The sequence below is a fragment of the Micrasema longulum genome, unplaced genomic scaffold (assembly GCF_059751315.1).
Source record: "Micrasema longulum isolate JH-2025_06_02 unplaced genomic scaffold, ASM5975131v1 h1tg001179l, whole genome shotgun sequence".
In the NCBI taxonomy this organism is placed as follows: Eukaryota; Metazoa; Arthropoda; class Insecta; order Trichoptera; family Brachycentridae; genus Micrasema; species Micrasema longulum.
The window spans coordinates 128,305-145,939 of record NW_028278366.1 but is presented as its reverse complement, the minus strand read 5'-3'; the positions used below and the strand labels follow the sequence as shown (position 1 = coordinate 145,939).

At 33.7% G+C, this 17,635-nt stretch overlaps 2 protein-coding genes across 3 annotated transcripts in view; one reads left to right on the top strand and one right to left on the bottom strand.

Moving 5' to 3' along the window:
- Positions 1–29: 29 nt before the first annotated feature.
- Sgt1 (suppressor of G2 allele of skp1) lies at positions 30–10,268 on the bottom strand. Its single transcript, XM_088234027.1, has 6 exons — positions 10,073–10,268; positions 7,399–7,524; positions 4,730–4,934; positions 4,521–4,612; positions 3,459–3,563; positions 30–1,800 (listed from the first exon to the last, which is right to left on the bottom strand). Exons 1-6 carry the CDS (start codon positions 10,121–10,123, stop codon positions 1,696–1,698), a joined length of 684 nt encoding a protein of 227 aa, XP_088090153.1. The 5' UTR covers positions 10,124–10,268; the 3' UTR covers positions 30–1,695.
- The window catches only part of NitFhit (ntrilase and fragile histidine triad fusion protein NitFhit), a 26,361-nt gene continuing 18,946 nt past the window's right edge, over positions 10,221–17,635 (top strand). For both annotated transcript variants that reach the window (XM_088234026.1, XM_088234025.1), the window contains exons 1-3: positions 10,221–10,346; positions 11,657–11,896; positions 15,843–16,001. In XM_088234026.1, the coding sequence (XP_088090152.1) occupies positions 10,341–10,346; positions 11,657–11,896; positions 15,843–16,001 (405 nt within the window). In that variant the 5' untranslated portion in view covers positions 10,221–10,340. The remainder of the gene's footprint in view (positions 10,347–11,656; positions 11,897–15,842; positions 16,002–17,635) is intronic.

The window sequence follows — 17,635 nt, the reverse complement described above, 5'->3', positions numbered from 1 at the left end:
AAAAATGTGAGTAAGAAAACTACAGCAAATGTTTTTAAATGATTTATTTTCAGTAAGAAAAAGACACATAAATGGCATAAGTATGTATGAAGCATAAATTTTAAATATACTATTTTTTAAAAAGGTGTATGATAATAGGTGCGAAGGTTTTCACGGTCGCCGTTATCAATATGTTGTTTTTTGGGTGTGAGTTGGATTTGTTCCATAAGAAAAAATAAAGGACTATTTATTGAGCCCAAAAGATAAGAATCCCCTGGAAACAGAAGCTGTTTATAAACTAAGTTGCCAAGGATGTGATAAAGTGTACAAGTGACAAACAGGCGCACACCAAAGAAAAGGATTGACGAACACAAAAGAGCGCGTAAACTTGGGCATCCTGGCAAACAAAACCATCTACTAGGCAACGCCTGAAAACAATGTTTCAATTTTTATACTTCTTTTACCGGGTGGTTAATTCAATAATGTTTGAGTTTGTCCAAATGCTTGCAGACTGGCTGGATCTTCTCCCTGGGGAGTTGTTCATATTTAAATTTATTTCAACAGAGAGGGAAAACATTGTTGAGAAGGGAATATGAAGGTCTAGGCATTTACAAGGCTTGGTTCAGCCGTACATAGTTTTACCACACATTCGTCTAAGAGATCGCATTTCGACAGCATTCAGCCTTTTTTCATCCCTGTTTTTCCAAGTCCATACTTCGCTCCCATACATAGGGTCGGGACCAGGACTCTACTTTTGACATGTCCATCTTCAAGTATTTGACGGACTTGATCGTGCCATGTCTTTCTCGGTCTTCCTCGTTTTCTGCATCCATCAACATTTGCATCGTAGATCCTTTTAGCCGTTCTTTCGCTGTCCATTCGCTCTACATGTCCAAACCAACGCAGCGCCCCTTTCTTGATTCTGTCAATAATGCGTGTCTCAGCCTTACACACTTCACGGATCTCGACATTTGGGCACCTATCATACATCGTTTTACCACACATTCGCCTGAGGGATCGCATTTCGACAGCATTTAACCTACTTTCATCATTATTTTTCCAATTCCATACTTCGCTCCCATACATAGGGTCGGGACCAGGACTCGGTTGTGAACTGCCAATTTTGCCTCTTGTGACAAACATTTATTTGCCAAGGTTGATTTAAGTGCACCGTTCACTCGGTTCCCGGCACTCGCCCTCCTTTCAATATCTTTCTCAGTCATCCCATCCCTAGTAAACATGCCTCCCAGATACACAAACTCCTCTACTTGTTTTAGTATAACTCCATTCACAGTGATTTCGCATTTAGTCATACTTTCATTTCTTTCAAAAACCATCACATTGGATTTATCGACATTCATCGGCAAATCGCTTCCCTCGCATACATCGTAGACCTTTGTTACTAAGAATTGCAGTTCCTCTTTGTTGTTAGCAAGAAGTATGTTTTCTTTGTATGTTTTTTCAATCTTCAGTTTTGGTGAACTGCGAATTTTCCTTACGATCAAAAGTGCTCCCTGACTTCAAAAAGGTTCAGAACCACCGGTGTAAAGAGAGGTTCTGGTGAAAAATTGACGCTTTATGAGTCTTAAAATTTGTGTATATTTAAATGAACAATCAATTTGAAAGGATTAACAGAAAGGTAAGTGATAAAATAGATTTCGATGGCAGATTCCTAATGTTTGTAAATTAGTATACGAAGAGTTGTCTATGGTGAAATCATTCCCATTTTTTGAATTCGATACCTTCGGGCGGTTTAGATTCTACTTTGTCTTTGGCCACCTCTTTCCAATTTGTGCTTAAAACGGTTCCTTTAGACTCCATCTGCAAAAATTAGAAACATAAAAATATCAGAAAAGTTTCACGTGGAGTTGAAACCAGTTGCTCAATCACAATGGCCGCACTTGTCGATAATAGCTGATGCGATAAAAATTAGCGATTCCAATGGAACAGTGGCTAAAATTGATCAATATACAGGGTGTTCTTTAAACCCTGTCACATCCGAAACCACGATGATCAGTATGAGCAAGAAGACATATTGGCACATTAAAATAAATTTTTAGAACGAATAAAATTTGCAAAAATTAAATATTAAAAAAAATAAAATGGTTGCTTACTTCTGCAAGGGTGAAGCGAGAGGGGAAGGGGGGGTTTGATACACCATCAACCACATGGCCCCTCGCTTCTCCCTGCAGAAGTAAGCAACCATCTGTTCTTTTTAATATTTTATTTTTACAAATTGTCTTCGTTCTAAATATTTTTAAAATATGCCAATATGTCTTCTTGCCCATACTGATCATCGTGGTTTCGGATGTGACAGGGTTTAAAGAACACCCTGTATAAAGCATTGACTTTGTGGTCGGACATTTTACTAAATGTTATTAATTATTTGTATATAACCATTTACAGACTTTTCTATGTCTACCGGGTTCAAGACGTACCCGTCTCTTCGTCAGGACACCAATTAAACCAACATGCGGGTACTAAAATACACTTTCACCTTTACCATCACTGTAGTGTACAAAGTATTAACGAAAAAATCATAAATTACACGCTGAGTTAAAGGGGATGCTAACACCACCATGTCCGAACATGCACTAAAATTAGGTTGATAATATTAATATAAAACTGTCTACTTTTCCCACTGTTCAATTATTTAAAAAGTTTAAGGTTTTAGATATAAAATTGCTAGATAAAAATAATTGTTTGCTTCAAATACATAAAGATAAAATAAATAGTCGTATTTCTAGGTCACAAAACGTAAGTACGCGATCTAGAACAGGTGGTAATATTTTAATTCCCAAATTAAAAACAACTACTGCACAACATCATTATACTTACAGAGGAATATTTTTCTTTAATGAAATGAACAAAGATAGTAAAAAGTACAGTCAGGAATAAAATATATTTAAGAAAGAAGTTAAAAATTACATCTATAATTCTTCTTTATGTAACACTGATTGAAAACATCGTTTATATCTTTTTTGTAATTTATTTATGTTATCCTAAAAATATTATTAATTAAAATAAAATAAACTATTGTAAGACGTCACTCCCTATTATGTACACAAGAATTGTTTATTTCTTTTATGTATGTAATGGGAAACGGGAATGTAAATATATGTATTTGATAAATGTAAAAAATTGTATTTAGTTGTAATACTGTATTTTTATTTGTTATTAATAAATAAATTTAAAAAATTGAAAAAATTAAAAAATATGTTGCAGAATGTGTGGGGGTAGGGGTTAGGAAGGGAAGGGGCAGAAAGTGAGCCATATTGAAAAGATATTCGATTATTTATTAGAGGAATATTAGTTTTCAAAGCTTTTTTAATGTGATATACATGTGTTGTTTAATTTAAGTACTTTTAAGTAATTTAAGTACAAAGAGACGGGTGCGTCTCGGAGCAGGTAGACATAAAAAGTGGGTAATTGGTTATATTTTAATATTTACTAACATTAATTGATAATAAAATACTTACAAAACTTTTGTTCATGGCTTTTTTGACTTCGTCAGTTCCCTCCCCGTAAATTTGTTCAAACAATTTCTTCAGAGCTTCTTCGCCCTCTGGTTTTTCTTCTTGCTCCTAGAAATAAAACCGTTCATTTCATAAAAAAAGCAAAAACGGTTGTGCCCCTTCCGCCTGTTCCGCCGGCCGTACTGATGCACTTCATCTCCGCCATCGCAGCCGTTGAGGTCTTCACCCGTAGCCCCGGGCGAGGGAGCGCGTTATACCCCCAACACTGATAATAATAATATTTGGCTGATATATATAGCGCCATTTTTGTGAAAAATCACCTCAAGGGCGGTTTACAATTGTATATCTAAACTTAAATTCTAACTAAACTTAAGTGATATATTATATTTCCAGATTTAAAATTGAGGGTATGATAGTATAAAGAAGTGGGATTTTAGTTGGGATCTAAACTGACTGGGACTGTCGATGATTCGTAAGTTTGAAGGCAATCGGCTCCAGGCAGAGGGGCCGGCGGCGGCAAAAGCACGATCTCCAAATCTAGTGTTTGGGGAGCGCCGGATTTTGACAAGTTTTCCTCTTCCTGAATCAAATGCTGACCTAAGAGTAGATTTTCTTTGACATGTATTTTCCCTAATACAAAGGTCCGATAGGTATTTTGGAGCCATTTCATGAAGGGATTTGAATACGGTCCAGCAAAGCTTGTATTTTATTCTCTCTGGGCTTTTTAACCAGTGCAAATCCCGAAGACGTTGTGAGATGTGAGAATATTTTTTTACTCCCGTAATAAGCCTCGCTGCTGCATTGAAAACAGATTGAAGTTTATTAGTTTGATACTTTGGGAGATTTGCGTATATTCCATTACGGTAATCTAGACGCGAAACGACATAAGCATTTACAAGAGCTTTAGTTGCATCTATAGGAATATTTCTCCGCACGGATTTGATCTGTCGGAGATGGAAGAAACCAGCACTTACCGTTTTATTGACTTGAGAATGAAGAGAAAGATCTGAATCTAAATGAACATAATAGAATATAAAAATAATAAATAAAACAAATATGACAAACCTGTTTAGTGATTTCTTTTTCAATTTTATCCCAATCTCGATGGGCGGGGCTCGAACTGGGGTACGTGGGTTTTTTTTCAGTGCCGAGGAAGGCTAGAAAATAAAGCTTATTTAATTCATTTGTTATTCATATTTATCAAGTAAAATTAGTAATTAAAACTAGCGTCTAGTTCGAAATTTCACCAAACCCATTTTTCCACATTCCCTCACCTTGGGGTATCGGACGGACCACATCGACTTGGCCGTCCCCTTCCAGTTTGTCCCAGCGCAGGCCGTCCCTCTTCTTCAGCTTGACCTCGATCTTGCTGCTGGAGGCCACGTGCCCGCACTGCTCCGCCACCACCGGGTGCAAAAGGTCCAGCTCCAGGGAGTACTCCACCCCGCCTGAGTTCGGGATGGGACAAGAGAAAGAGAGCTGGGAAGAAAAAAAGATTTTGATTACTAAAATGTTCTTCTTCTTCAGGCTTATTCTCTCCACTGCTGGATGGCGGCCTCTGCCAAACGTCTCCTTTCTTTCCTATCACCCGCTTTCAACATCCACGTTTTACCGGCAATAGAGGCAATGTCGTCGACTTATCTTTTCTGTGGCCAACCAACACTTCTTTTGTTTGCCCATGGTCTCCACTTTATTATTCTGGGTGTCCACCTGCCATCACTACGCCTCGCCGAGTGTCCTGCCCACTGCCATTTCAATTTCGCTGCACGATTCATGATATCCACGATTCCGGTTCGGCGCCTTATTTATTCATTTCTTACTCTGTCTCTTAGACATAAACCGAGCATCAGTCTTTCTATAGATCGTTGCGTGCATTTTTATTTCTGGCTACTTTTTTGTGTTACAGACATGGTTTCTAGTCCGTATGTTGTCGCCGGCAATATGCAAGATTCATGTACTCGTCTTTTTAAGCATATAGGGACTTCTTTATTTTCAAAAATATATTTTAGTTTGCCGAAAGCAGCAGTTTTTTGTTACAAGATTCTCTTACTTTTTTAACATATTATGTATACTTATGTGTTATTTTTATATATACCTAATTTTACCTTATCATTTTAATTATTTCTATATGTATGAATGAAGATATTACATTTTGTAATGTACATATATATGAATAAATAAAATTGAAAAATTGAAATTGATATGCATGTATCATTGTAATATGGCATTGATTTTACAGTAGAACACTCTTATTCTAGCTTAGTAATTTGTGTTTGTTTGACTAGAAAATCAAAATGGCCGCATAGGGCACAGTGGACCGAATACCATAGTACACAGTGAATCATGATCCATTCCCAATGGAATGCTTAAAGAAATGTAAGAGAAAATTTATAAATAGTGTATCAATTTGTGGATAATTGCCATCTTTGCTTTCATTCTCAAACCGATATTTGTCGTGGTCAGACACGAGGCTACGCAGAAAAATTTCGCCTATAGTCGTCAAAATTATGTCTCTCATTTAGGAAAAGTCAGTCCAAAAGACATTGTTTGTGAAAAAAAGGCCTACGTGAAACTGAAGTAATTATATAGTGGGAGATATTGTATAATGGATCCTATTTAAAAAAATGTGTCCGCGGACATGGACAGTGTGGGGATTCCCCAAACTGCGGGGAATCTCAACTCGATTGGGGATTTTATAGGGTTTGGTATTATGCGGGGAAATTACGGCGATTTCAACATTTTACCATTTATTAATTTATCTTTAGCTAACACATCGATAGTTTGATGGTAAGTAATTAAAACATTAATATTATTATGAATGAAATCAATATTTTTTAATGGCAACACAATATCAACGTCAAATAGTAATTTGGGGATCCCTTTTTAACGGAAAATGAAAACAATGACAGTCGAATTAGCACATTAGGTACTAGTACAAACGACTGCTGGCATTTTGTTTTATTATCTTTCAAAATAATAACGGTTTTGTACAAAAAATTATAAATGGTTGTTAAAGGTTGTTGATAAAAAAGCGCAAGATAATCTAAGGTAGGTTATTAACAGAATTTGTTTAAATTCTTCTTAAGAGCCCACAAACGTCCCTTCGAAATATCGAGGATGATTAGACCTTAAGTCTATTTTGTTTGAATTAAAAATATAGTAATATTATATGTGCATAAAACGAATTCTCACTCGTTATTTATTGAAAAATGAATGGATTTATTTTTAAATATAATATTAATTTAACTTTGTTCCCTAGAATACGTGATTTTTATTTTTTTATTTAACTTGTACATTGGTGGATTTATTGCCAAATGGCAACTTCTTCCAACCAACTGATGATGATGATTTCACTAAATAAAGGTATTATTTAGTTAATTTAATTTAAGTTTTTTTTATTTTATTGTTCAAAAAACTTATATTTTAAAAAATAATTATTTATTTGATTATTATTATCTAGTTATTATTAACTTTACTGTGTTATATTTATATTTAGAACATAAGATTTTCTCATGGTTATTGTTATATTTTATTTAGAGATGTCATGTTTCTTTATTACTTTTTGTTTTTTGTATTATATCTTCTCTAAATTTTTTAGTTTTAATTATTCTATTATTTCATACTATGTACTACATGTTTATTGTGCACTGCTGTGATTATTTCTGTAAATTGTTATTTTTTGTAAAGGGTTCTTTGAACCGTTGATGTATAAATAAATAAATGGCAAAGCTACCGGAGGTGGACCCTCGCTACACTCCAGTTTTTCTTTCTCGTTATTATGTACATAAACATATTTTATCAAAACTGTTTTTTCTTTCTTAAGATAATATGTGGGGAATTTGTGGGGAATCGGGACTTTGTTTTCTCCCCATTTGGGTAATTTGATCTAGAATTTTGGGGAATTTGGGAAACTAGCATTGGCAACGCTGTAATTGATACTTACGTGATTGGTTCCATACTCCACGCGAATTTTCTCTTTGACGGCATTCTTTAGCAAGACTGTTATGACTACGTGTGTTTCAGTCTGATACCAGTCGTGTTTCACCTTTTGCTGGGCTGGAGTTGTGGGCTAAAAACCAAACAGAAGTAAACCATATTGTGTATTTTATTATCACCCATACACATATACACACACCCTAACAACATGTACAATAGAGTGGGCTGATGATGTAAGAAGTTTTTTTTTTTAGATATTAACGTGAAAGGCGTCTAAAAAGTTGTCTTTTGGAACGCATTGAACGTAAAAATTATTTAAAAAAATATTCCATACTACTTTTGGCTTTCGACAGAAGTTTGAAGTTTATAACTGTATGAACATTTTTTGATTATCTATATTGATAAAATTATTTTTTTGTTCGTAAAGATATAACTTAATCACATTACAAATTCGAACACGTTTTAAAACTACCGAAATCCAAAAAATCTACACTTCTCGGAACTGATTCCGTCGAGCGCCTGACTAAAATTGACGAAAACAATGGCACATTAAAACAATGCTACCCATTTATTACAAAACAAAGTGCAACTCACGCCCTTGGATGCTTATATAATAAGATTTAATGCAGATTATACAATTTAATTAGACTGATTTTCTTCCTTAAATACGAAATGACAGCCGGTTTAGGGCAAAAATTGACTTTTTCGACAACTTCAAGCTCTGGTTGAGGGCCAAAGGTAGTATCAAATATTTTTTTATATATTTTTTGTATCCCGAGTAATCCAAAAGGCAACTTTTTAGACCCCTTTCATTTCAAAATTCGGAAAAAAAAATTATCAGCCCACCCTAATGTACAACAATAATAAAACGGATACACTAAATAAGAGTATGCATTGTTTTTTATTTATGTTATTTTATTGTGACTATTACTATAATTTATTGATATACATTTAAAAAAACTTATTACTACTAAGAGACTTTATTAATAATCTAGTAAAATTATATTCGATTGTATAAATTGCATCTATCTTAAATTAAATTTTATTAAAATTAATCTTATATAAATTCTAACAAACTGCTTTAATAACATATAATGAAAAATAAATTTTGGTCTAAATACGATTTTTAATTTTTCTTTTGTGACTATTGGTGTTCACATATAATTGGTGAACGATGTTTGGTGTTATAATTTTTTATTTTGTAAATTGTATTTATATTGTGATATCTTTTACTGTCTGTGAACTGAAAATAAATAAATAAATAGACTTTCTGGCTCTATTGTTCCACCCTGATGCTGCAAAAAAATATAAAAATAAATACAACCTTCCGTCAGAGAGGATTGGCCTGCTACTCGGTTAAAGTGTACAATCTACTTCCATTATCCATAAGGACAATTAGTAAGTTCTCACAATATAAAATTGCTATTAAGAAATGGATAGTGGAGGTGGGTTGCGCACGGATCGATGAGTGGATCAAGCCAAATATGTAAAATGTATGCACTGTTTATGAATTTTATTGATTGGTATATATAAATGGGTTATGTTTTTATGAATATTTTTGTTTTTTATTGTTTATTATGTTAATTATAATTAGGTTAATTGGTTTAATTATGTTTTTTTTATTGTTATTATTCTGTTAACTTTGATAAATAGCTAATCTTAGGTATGTTTCACATTTTGTAAAATGTTTCCCTCGGCACGGCACACCCCAGTGAGGGAACATTATTCTGTATAAAAAAATAATACAAACAATGTAAAAGTATAAATAAATAAATAAAAATATAAAGTTAAAGTAGACAACACAATATTGTTTTGTCTCAGGACTGGATTATTGTCCATGCGTAAAAAGCCATTTGTAGGACGAAAAATTGTCTCGAGATATTGCCAAGAGATAGACAGGCAGGCTATCTCCGCGGAACAATGACTATCCCACCACCGCATGCGGCCGCATTGTTTTCGTGTGAACTATAAAAATAAAACTTTTATTTTACTGGTTGATTGGAAGAAATTGCCTAATAGCAATAAGCCCGCCAATGTACAATTAACATTGTGTACAAAAAGTTCAATATATAAAAACATTACGGTTAGCAAAATAAAGAAAGATGTCCGCAAGTTACTGCTGTACATGTGGCTAACAGGCTGATTGCTGATTTCTGGAAGATGGTAGATGCACATATGTGTAGTTACCGAAGGGTGGTGCGTATTGTTCCAAAGACTTGGTGTAGTCCGAACATTGTAAACCATGAACCGGATCCGATTGAATCAATTTGTAAAACAACGGTTACTGGGCTAAGTAGAGAGAAGTCAGAAGAGATAAAAAATAGCGCGGATAATTAAATGTGTATTATAAATGTAGGTAGGTAGTTGTTTTATTAGTATTTTGCACTGCATAAAAAATGTCTGCCTTAAATCAGGTGGCACCTAGTTAGACAGACTACACACAATCTAGATGAATCTATTACCACAAAAATGTATGAGATTATCAGAATGTTATTAAACAATTATTATTAAAATTAAAAAAAAACTACAATAAAAGTGATAATGAACAAATTTGCTTTAATTACTGAATTCTGTAGACGCATATTTCATTACATACTGTATCATTTAAAATTTTAACAGAATGAATTTATTTTATGAAGGACGTATACATAATATTTTCGTTACCATAACCTAAAAATTACCTGGGAACTAGAAGCATCTGGGACTTTACCGCTTCCATCGCTGTTCGACATTTTAGAGTTATAATTTATAAATATTGTGATTTTTCAGTCGATTTCGAGAATTATCGAACGTTTTCTTGTAATACACAATCTTAAAATTGCAAACAATCATGCTACGAAATTGTGAAATGTTTCCAGCGCTACACACTGACGGAACAAAATTCACCTGTCAAAGTTAAATAACTGTCACTGTCCCGGAGAGTTCTGGAAGAATCTAGACCCCTAAATTATGCTGGTAAGTAGTGAATCTCTCACTCAACTCTTGATTATTATATTGTTTTCAATTTTTAAAATAAAAAAGACGCTTCTTAAAGAATAACCATGAAAAAATGGCCTTTTAATATTTATGTTTTGAGTGACACTCGACGGTCAATTTTTGGTATTTTTCCATAATAAGCAAACAGTTCGTTTGTTTTTTTTAATTTTCGTTTTTTACTATTTACACACGTTTTTCAATGTGACATTTAAGTGCTTTATGTGTATTTTTATGTTCTTAAAATACTATCAAACTAAGTCAAAATATTTTGTTTTTTATTATTATGTTGTATTATCACAACACCGCCGTAAAGGGGGTTTTGACTATCATCGCTATGATTTTACGTCTTTTCGTTTGTTGGTCTCGTAGTCTAATGGTCAGCGCATTTGCCTAACATGCAAGAGGTCTCGGGTTCGATTCCCGACATGGTTGATATGAAATATTTTTTGAAAAGGTGTTTTTGCAAAAATATTTCATAGTCCCTAGACTGGTACCTGAGGTACAAGACTGATCACCTTACCTTCATGTAACAAAAATGACCAAGATACGCTGCGATTGGTGTACCAACGCAGTACCATATGCACCATCCGGTGTGGAAAGGGAATAATGATGGTGATGATTTTTTAAAAGTTTTGTAATTACTCCGCCCGTGACGTCACAAGTTATCTTCGATGAGTACTGGTGATTGGTGAATTGGTCCCAGTCGGGATCATAATGGTACCCGGCATTGAATATTTTATGTATTACTCGTACTATACATAAAAACCGGTACAACACAAACCTGCCGATTGCGGTACGGTACAAATTCCTCATACGACTACAGTACACTGAAACTACATCAGCCCAGATAACGGACGCTATAACCCTGTCTGAATCGTCGGCAAGAATGAGATTTAATACACAGTACAATACTCCAAAAAAACATCACAAGAATTGGTAATTGTGTAGTTCAAATTCAAGTTTTTTAGAAAAAAATCTTGGTGCAGTTTATAGTAATTTATTATAGAAATAATAGATAAGTGTTCGCGAAAGCGATAAATCCGATCACTTTTTATTTCTAAAATAATGAGAACTAGTAATAGTTCTACATTATCTCTGATAAGGAGAACAGTTTTTTGGTGATAATAATAGGTATTGCACTAGTTGCTAAATATGACACCTTTGCCAACGTAACAAAATCAAAATAAGCGGGAACTTCGTAGGTACGGAATTAAATCAGATATTTATTCTTGTTATGTTTTTACGATAGCAACTTTTTATATAAATTGTATTTTCTGTTTGCATTTCAGCTGTACCTGGCGCGTACTTCTCTGTTTAAATTAAGTTCAAATTGTACAGAAAACTCACTGCTGCATCCTGTATTTGTACAAAACTGTTTGGATTCAATACGAAACCGAAGTTTTTGTTCCAAAATAATGGATTCTAAAAAGAAAATTGCCGTCTGTCAAATGACTTCAACGGGGAATAGACAAGAGAACATGAAAACTGTAGCGACACTTGTAGAAAAGGCTGTTTCACAGAATGCTCAGGTGATAATAATGTTTATTTTTATTTAATCTCTGACTTATAATAAATAATCGTCATCATAACTTTTTTTTTTTTACACCCAGTGGTCCATAGGGCACTGTATCTTTATATTTCGATCATCTGTTACATGAGGTATGGCAGCGGTTTTCAACCAGGGCTGCGATTATGAACGGCTATCTTCATCGGTATATACTGAGACTATAGAATTAAGAACAGTCCAGAAGGAGCGTAGAATCATATTTGAATACATCGGACTGTGTCCAAAATACCCCCATTTTGCCCCACTTTCGCCGCGCGCATGCGTGAAGTCGCAGCGTTGCCAGATTGCGAAAAATATAATCATTACACAAATGTAAGATAATTATATATAATTTTTTTTAATTATCTAAAATTTTATTGTACACGCGGAAACATTGATTGCCACAACAGAGTATATAAGGAAATAGTAATTTAATAAGAGTAATTGAATTAATGAACTTCGAACTTGAAATAAATTTTATTTTACATAAAGCGCATATGATGAGCAAAGGTAGCGTAAAAAAATTTACTACCCTGGCAACACTAACAAAATGTCCAATTTTGTTTTCTTTGACAATCTGACAGATGGAAAAATAATTTAATTTTAAAGTAATGCATTTGCCACTTAAACATGCATTTGCTACTTACACATGAAGTGTAATCCCATCCTGTTTCTTTTTGATCCCAGCAGTATGTCTACACGACTAAAAGACACAACAGGGCATAGTGGAATTTAAATCGGGAGTTGCGTACTGAGCGACGTCTACAAAAAAACTAATGGGTCAGAACGTAAAACTACTCTTTTAAGAGTAGTTTAGTCGCCTTCTGTTTGATGCGCGTATGCCGTTTCTGGGCTGTTCTTAATTCCACGAAACATATTCTATTTTTCACACAGAAATTTTACTTTGTAGATAAAATTAAAGATACATTTTATCTTTCCATCATAATCGAGGTCCTGGGAGACGCGAACTTCTGCTAGGGAAGGCGCAAGAAATTAAAAAAATAATTAAATTTATAGAATTATTATGTGATAGCTCACAAAAGCTAGGGTTTCCTAGGAGAGCGGTGCCCGTATTTTAACGACCGTAGTGAACGTTGATGCAGTGGACAGCCGTCGTAACGTCGAATAAAGAGTGGTTTCCTGGGGAAACGGTGTTAAATGGTGTTGATAACACCGTTTTCCTAGGAAACCACACTCTAGTCACCGTTACGACGGCTGTCCACTGCATCACCGTTCACTACGGTCGTTAAAATACGGGCACCGCTGTCCTAGGAAACCCTAGCTTAACAAACAAACTATGGCCTTAATTCTCCAATGACCTGTCATTGTCGTATTGTTAACTCAAGACAAGATCTGGACTTTTCTGGTTTAAGTTTACAGCGATTTAAACGAGCACTAAATAAATAGTCCAGATCTTGTCTCGATGTTCCTTATGTTTATCAATGCTTCTTTTCTTTTTTTAAACATGTTTTTAACTATTCTTTTATTGTAATATTAAAATCCTATAAATTTTATAAATGGACAATGTTCGTTAATCTATATATATATATATATATATATATATATATAAATGAATCGCCGTGTTGTGTCTCGTAAAAACTCGAAAATGGCTCTACAGATTTACATGCGGTTTTTTGCAAAACTTCCTTATTCACGTACTCAAGGTTTACAAATGATAACATCTTCAATATATTTAGTAGAAAAAAAGTTAGAAGCATAGAATTAAGAATAGTCCAGAAACCGCATACGCACATCAAACAGAAGGCGACTCAACTACTCATAAATGAGTAGGTTTATGTTTTGACCCATTAGTTTCTTTGTAGACGTCGCTCAGTACGCAACTCCTGATTCGAATTTAACCATGCCGTGTTGTGTCCTTTTGAAGTGTAGAAATACTGCTACGATCTTAAAGAATCGATCTTCGGCGGCCTCCGTGGTGTAGTGGTCAAGACGCTTGACTCACGCACGGAAGGTTCCGGGTTCGATTCCATAAAATAAAAATGTGATTTTTCTCAAGCCTGGATGCTTTGTGATGTAATTCACCACTGTAATTAGGCCTCCTGGCCTGTTGTGGTGCAAAAAAAAAATGTAAAGATATAAAAAAAAAAGTAAAATGTAAGAAACAGGATGCAATCAATCACATATCATGTGTAATTATCAAATGAATGTGTTTGTCACAAATGCATTACTTAAAAATTGAATTAATCTTACATCTGTAAGATTGTCGAAGAATCAAAATGGAAATGGAAATTTCGTTAGTGTTGCCAGGGTAGTAAAATTTTCTACTTTACTCATATAATAAGAGAAATAATCAAAATTTAACCTCGGATTAAACAACGCCGTGGTGGACATTTGGCCGACATTATCTTTAAAACATAAAATATTATTTAACATGATATAAAAATATTTGTTTTATGTAAAATAAAATTTGTTTTATATTTTAAGTTCAAAGTTAATTAATTCAATTACTCTTATTAAATGACCCTTTACTTATCTACTCCGTTGTGTCAATCGATGTTTCCGGGTGCCCAATAAAATTTTAGAAAAATTAACAAATTGTTTTTTTTTACCGTACATTTGTGTTATGGTTATATTCTTCGCGATCTGGCAATACTACTCGGTGACTTCAAGTATGCGCGCGGCGAAAGTGTGTCTAAGTGGGGGAATTATTGGAAACAGTCCGATGTATTTAAATATGATTCTACGCTCCAGGGTTGCATTCGACTGAAATACAAATTCGAAAAAAATTGGAGAATGTTATTTTTTTGTAAATTAACTGCCGGTTAGTAGCGTAGAGTTTGACATTTGCAAATAGAGTTCTTTATTTGAAAAATTATTTTTCCATGTTTTGGAATTCAACCACAAACAAGTACCGAGGTATGAGATCTTAGATATAAGGCAATTATAAATTTTTTGGATAATAATGTTTGTGAAAGCAAATTATTCTACCAAATACCAAAAGGAACACCCCCTCACTACCAGAAGTCAAACCAGAGGATGGGTCATGGGGTCCTATCACAAGTTCTGAATTCGGGCAAAGAAATTTCAGGTTTCTGGGCCCCAAAATATTCAATATGTTACCCAAACATTGCAAAAACGTGACCCGGATTCAATTGAATAAATTGGTAAAAAATAGTTACTGGGTTTAGGTCGAGAAAAATCGGAAAATTTACTCAAAATACATTCTTAAATAATAAATTAATATTGTATAGTAAATTAACTAGAGTAGTAATGTTATTATAAAGTTTATATTTGAAGCACTAACTTTGTGGTTATTCAATATAATCGAATAAATAAAACAACTTTGTTTTTAACCACTAGTTTTTATTTTCCACCGACCAGTTTCAAAGCAAACAAGCTTCTTCGTCAAGGTTTACGTAACTAATGAATTGATTCCTTTTTTTTATTTTTATCATGTTCACTAAATACTACCCGTGGACCCAATAATTCAAGTCGTTTTTTCCTTACACGGGTGGTAATTTGATATCATTATTTTCAAAGTTAGACAGGAGAGGACTAAAAGAAATATTATTTATTTGGTTATTTATTATTGTTTTCTTATATGTAGTATTTAGTGAACATGATTAAAATAAAAAAGGAATTAATTCATAAGTTACGAAAACCTTGACGAAGAAGCTTGTTTGCTTTGAAACCAGTCGGTAGAAAATAAACATTAGTGGTTAAAAACAAAGTTGTTTTATTTATTTTATAGTAATGTTATTGTTTATTTTTGCATAAAAATGTCTGCCTTAATACAGGTTGTACCTAGTTAGGCAGACTAGACATGATCCAAAGAAATCTATTACTTAAGTGTGTATGTAGTTGATAAAGTAATTGTTGTTTTTGTTAACTATGATTATTATTGATGTTATTTCTTTTTTTTTGTAGACTTGAGATTAATTGATTACTAATTGAGATGTAATTTTTAGATGGCGTTTTTTCCCGAAGCTTGCGACTATCTCTGTGACAACAAAAAAGATATGCTGGACTTTGCAGAGCCTATAGTCGGCGGGAACACGGTGAACCAGTACCGAGAGCTGGCCAAGAGGCATGGCATATGGCTGTCCATGGGAGGGCTACATGAAAAGGTAAGAAGTATTACAGTTACGATATTATTTATTTATTTATTTTATTGGGTAAACAAACATTATGTACCCAAATATTTTGACTATCAGCAATTATCATGGATTTTTTATTAGTTAATAAATTAATTTAAAAAATCATAAGCTGATCGATACTATTTTCATTAAAATCTGTTGAGAAATAAGGGAGATATAAAGGATTAAATTCTAGTAATTTGAATGGTGACAAAAACAAACAATTCGTGACGTCATCAAGTATGACGTCTTCGGATGTTTTGTGACGTTATCGGATTTTATTTCATCAATGTCTATGGATTTTATAGAGTATTGTAGATAGCTTCCTTTTTCTACGTGTCGTTTGTTTACATTTACGGCGTCCTGTCATAAGTGACAGTCAAAGTTGATAAGTCAAAGTTGTGATTTATAATTTTCATGATAAATTGAATTAATTTAGAAGAGGTTGAAAACCATAAAATGATAAAAGAAATTCGAGATGTAAGATGTAATCCGTTTTCACTTTCATCTGTCAGTGTCTAGAACTGGAGTGTGGAGTGGGCAAGGGGGGGCTTAAGATAATATGCATAGACAACTCTCCTTATATTTCTATCTGTGGCCTGTGGCATTACCAACATTAAAATGAATGCATTACTCGTGAACTTATGTGACAAAATTTATTACCAACTTACGAAACGATTGTTTTCGAAAGACCTTATTTTCCAAACGAAAATAATGAATGAAAATATTCAATATAAAGGTTTATATAAACACTAGGAGAATCTTTAAAAAATCTTTTATTTGTAGAGTAGGTTAAATCCGATATTCCTCCCGAGTGATAATACCCCATTTCTTTGTATATTAGTGTGGACACTCATGCACACACCAAAAAAAAATTTACACTCAATTATACAGTAAAACCGCGATATAACGAAACGCGATATAGCGAAAAATGACGTATATCGGAAAAAAATCGAAATTTATTCCCTAAAACCATTTTTTCATACAAAAATGCATTTATATAATGAAACAAAATCATTTTTGTCCCGTACGAAAAAATGCCAATACATTTACGTAAATTTATAGCGAAATGAAAAAATGACAAAATATGAAAATATCATTTCGCACTGCATCTGCCGTATGCGAACGGTTCAATGGCCTTTTCGGCGGCGCGTGGCGGTCTATCGGCACTTAGTAGCTCAATCACAAATAATTATCGACGTGCTAATAAGCGACGTGATAACAATTTATCACCATGGTTGTTTATTGTATTCGCAATCACAATGCAACATCCGTGAACACCTGATATTAAGTGTAAAAACATCTACGTTTCGCGACGTATAATCCTGCTGCGCAATCACATATTTGAATTTCACCGATGTAAATATGAAAAATATTCCAAAACTGCTATTTTTATTTATTTATTATTTATCATGCTATTTATTGCCTTAAGCCAGCGGTTGGCAAGCCAAATGTCAAGAAAAGCAGTCGCCATAGTAATTGTAATGTAATTTTCACTTTTTTGTATTTTTGTCCTTAAAATGTAACATGATTAGAATGACGGTTGTCAGAAAAAGAGACTACATAACTTTGTAGTAACGTCAAAGGAGTAATTTATATTGACACACGAAAAATCATTATCTGGC

Excerpts from the sequence above, each read along its gene's own strand:
- Sgt1 (XM_088234027.1), bottom strand. The coding sequence starts at position 10,123 with ATGTCGAACAGCGATGGAAGCGGTAAAGTCCCAGATGCTTCTAGTTCC. Across the intron at positions 7,525-10,072 it reads CAGATGCTTCTAGTTCCCAG|CCCACAACTCCAGCCCAGCA; the intron begins GTAATTTTTAGG and ends TTTGGTTTTTAG. Across the intron at positions 1,801-3,458 it reads AAGCCATGAACAAAAGTTTT|ATGGAGTCTAAAGGAACCGT; the intron begins GTAAGTATTTTA and ends TAATTTTTGCAG.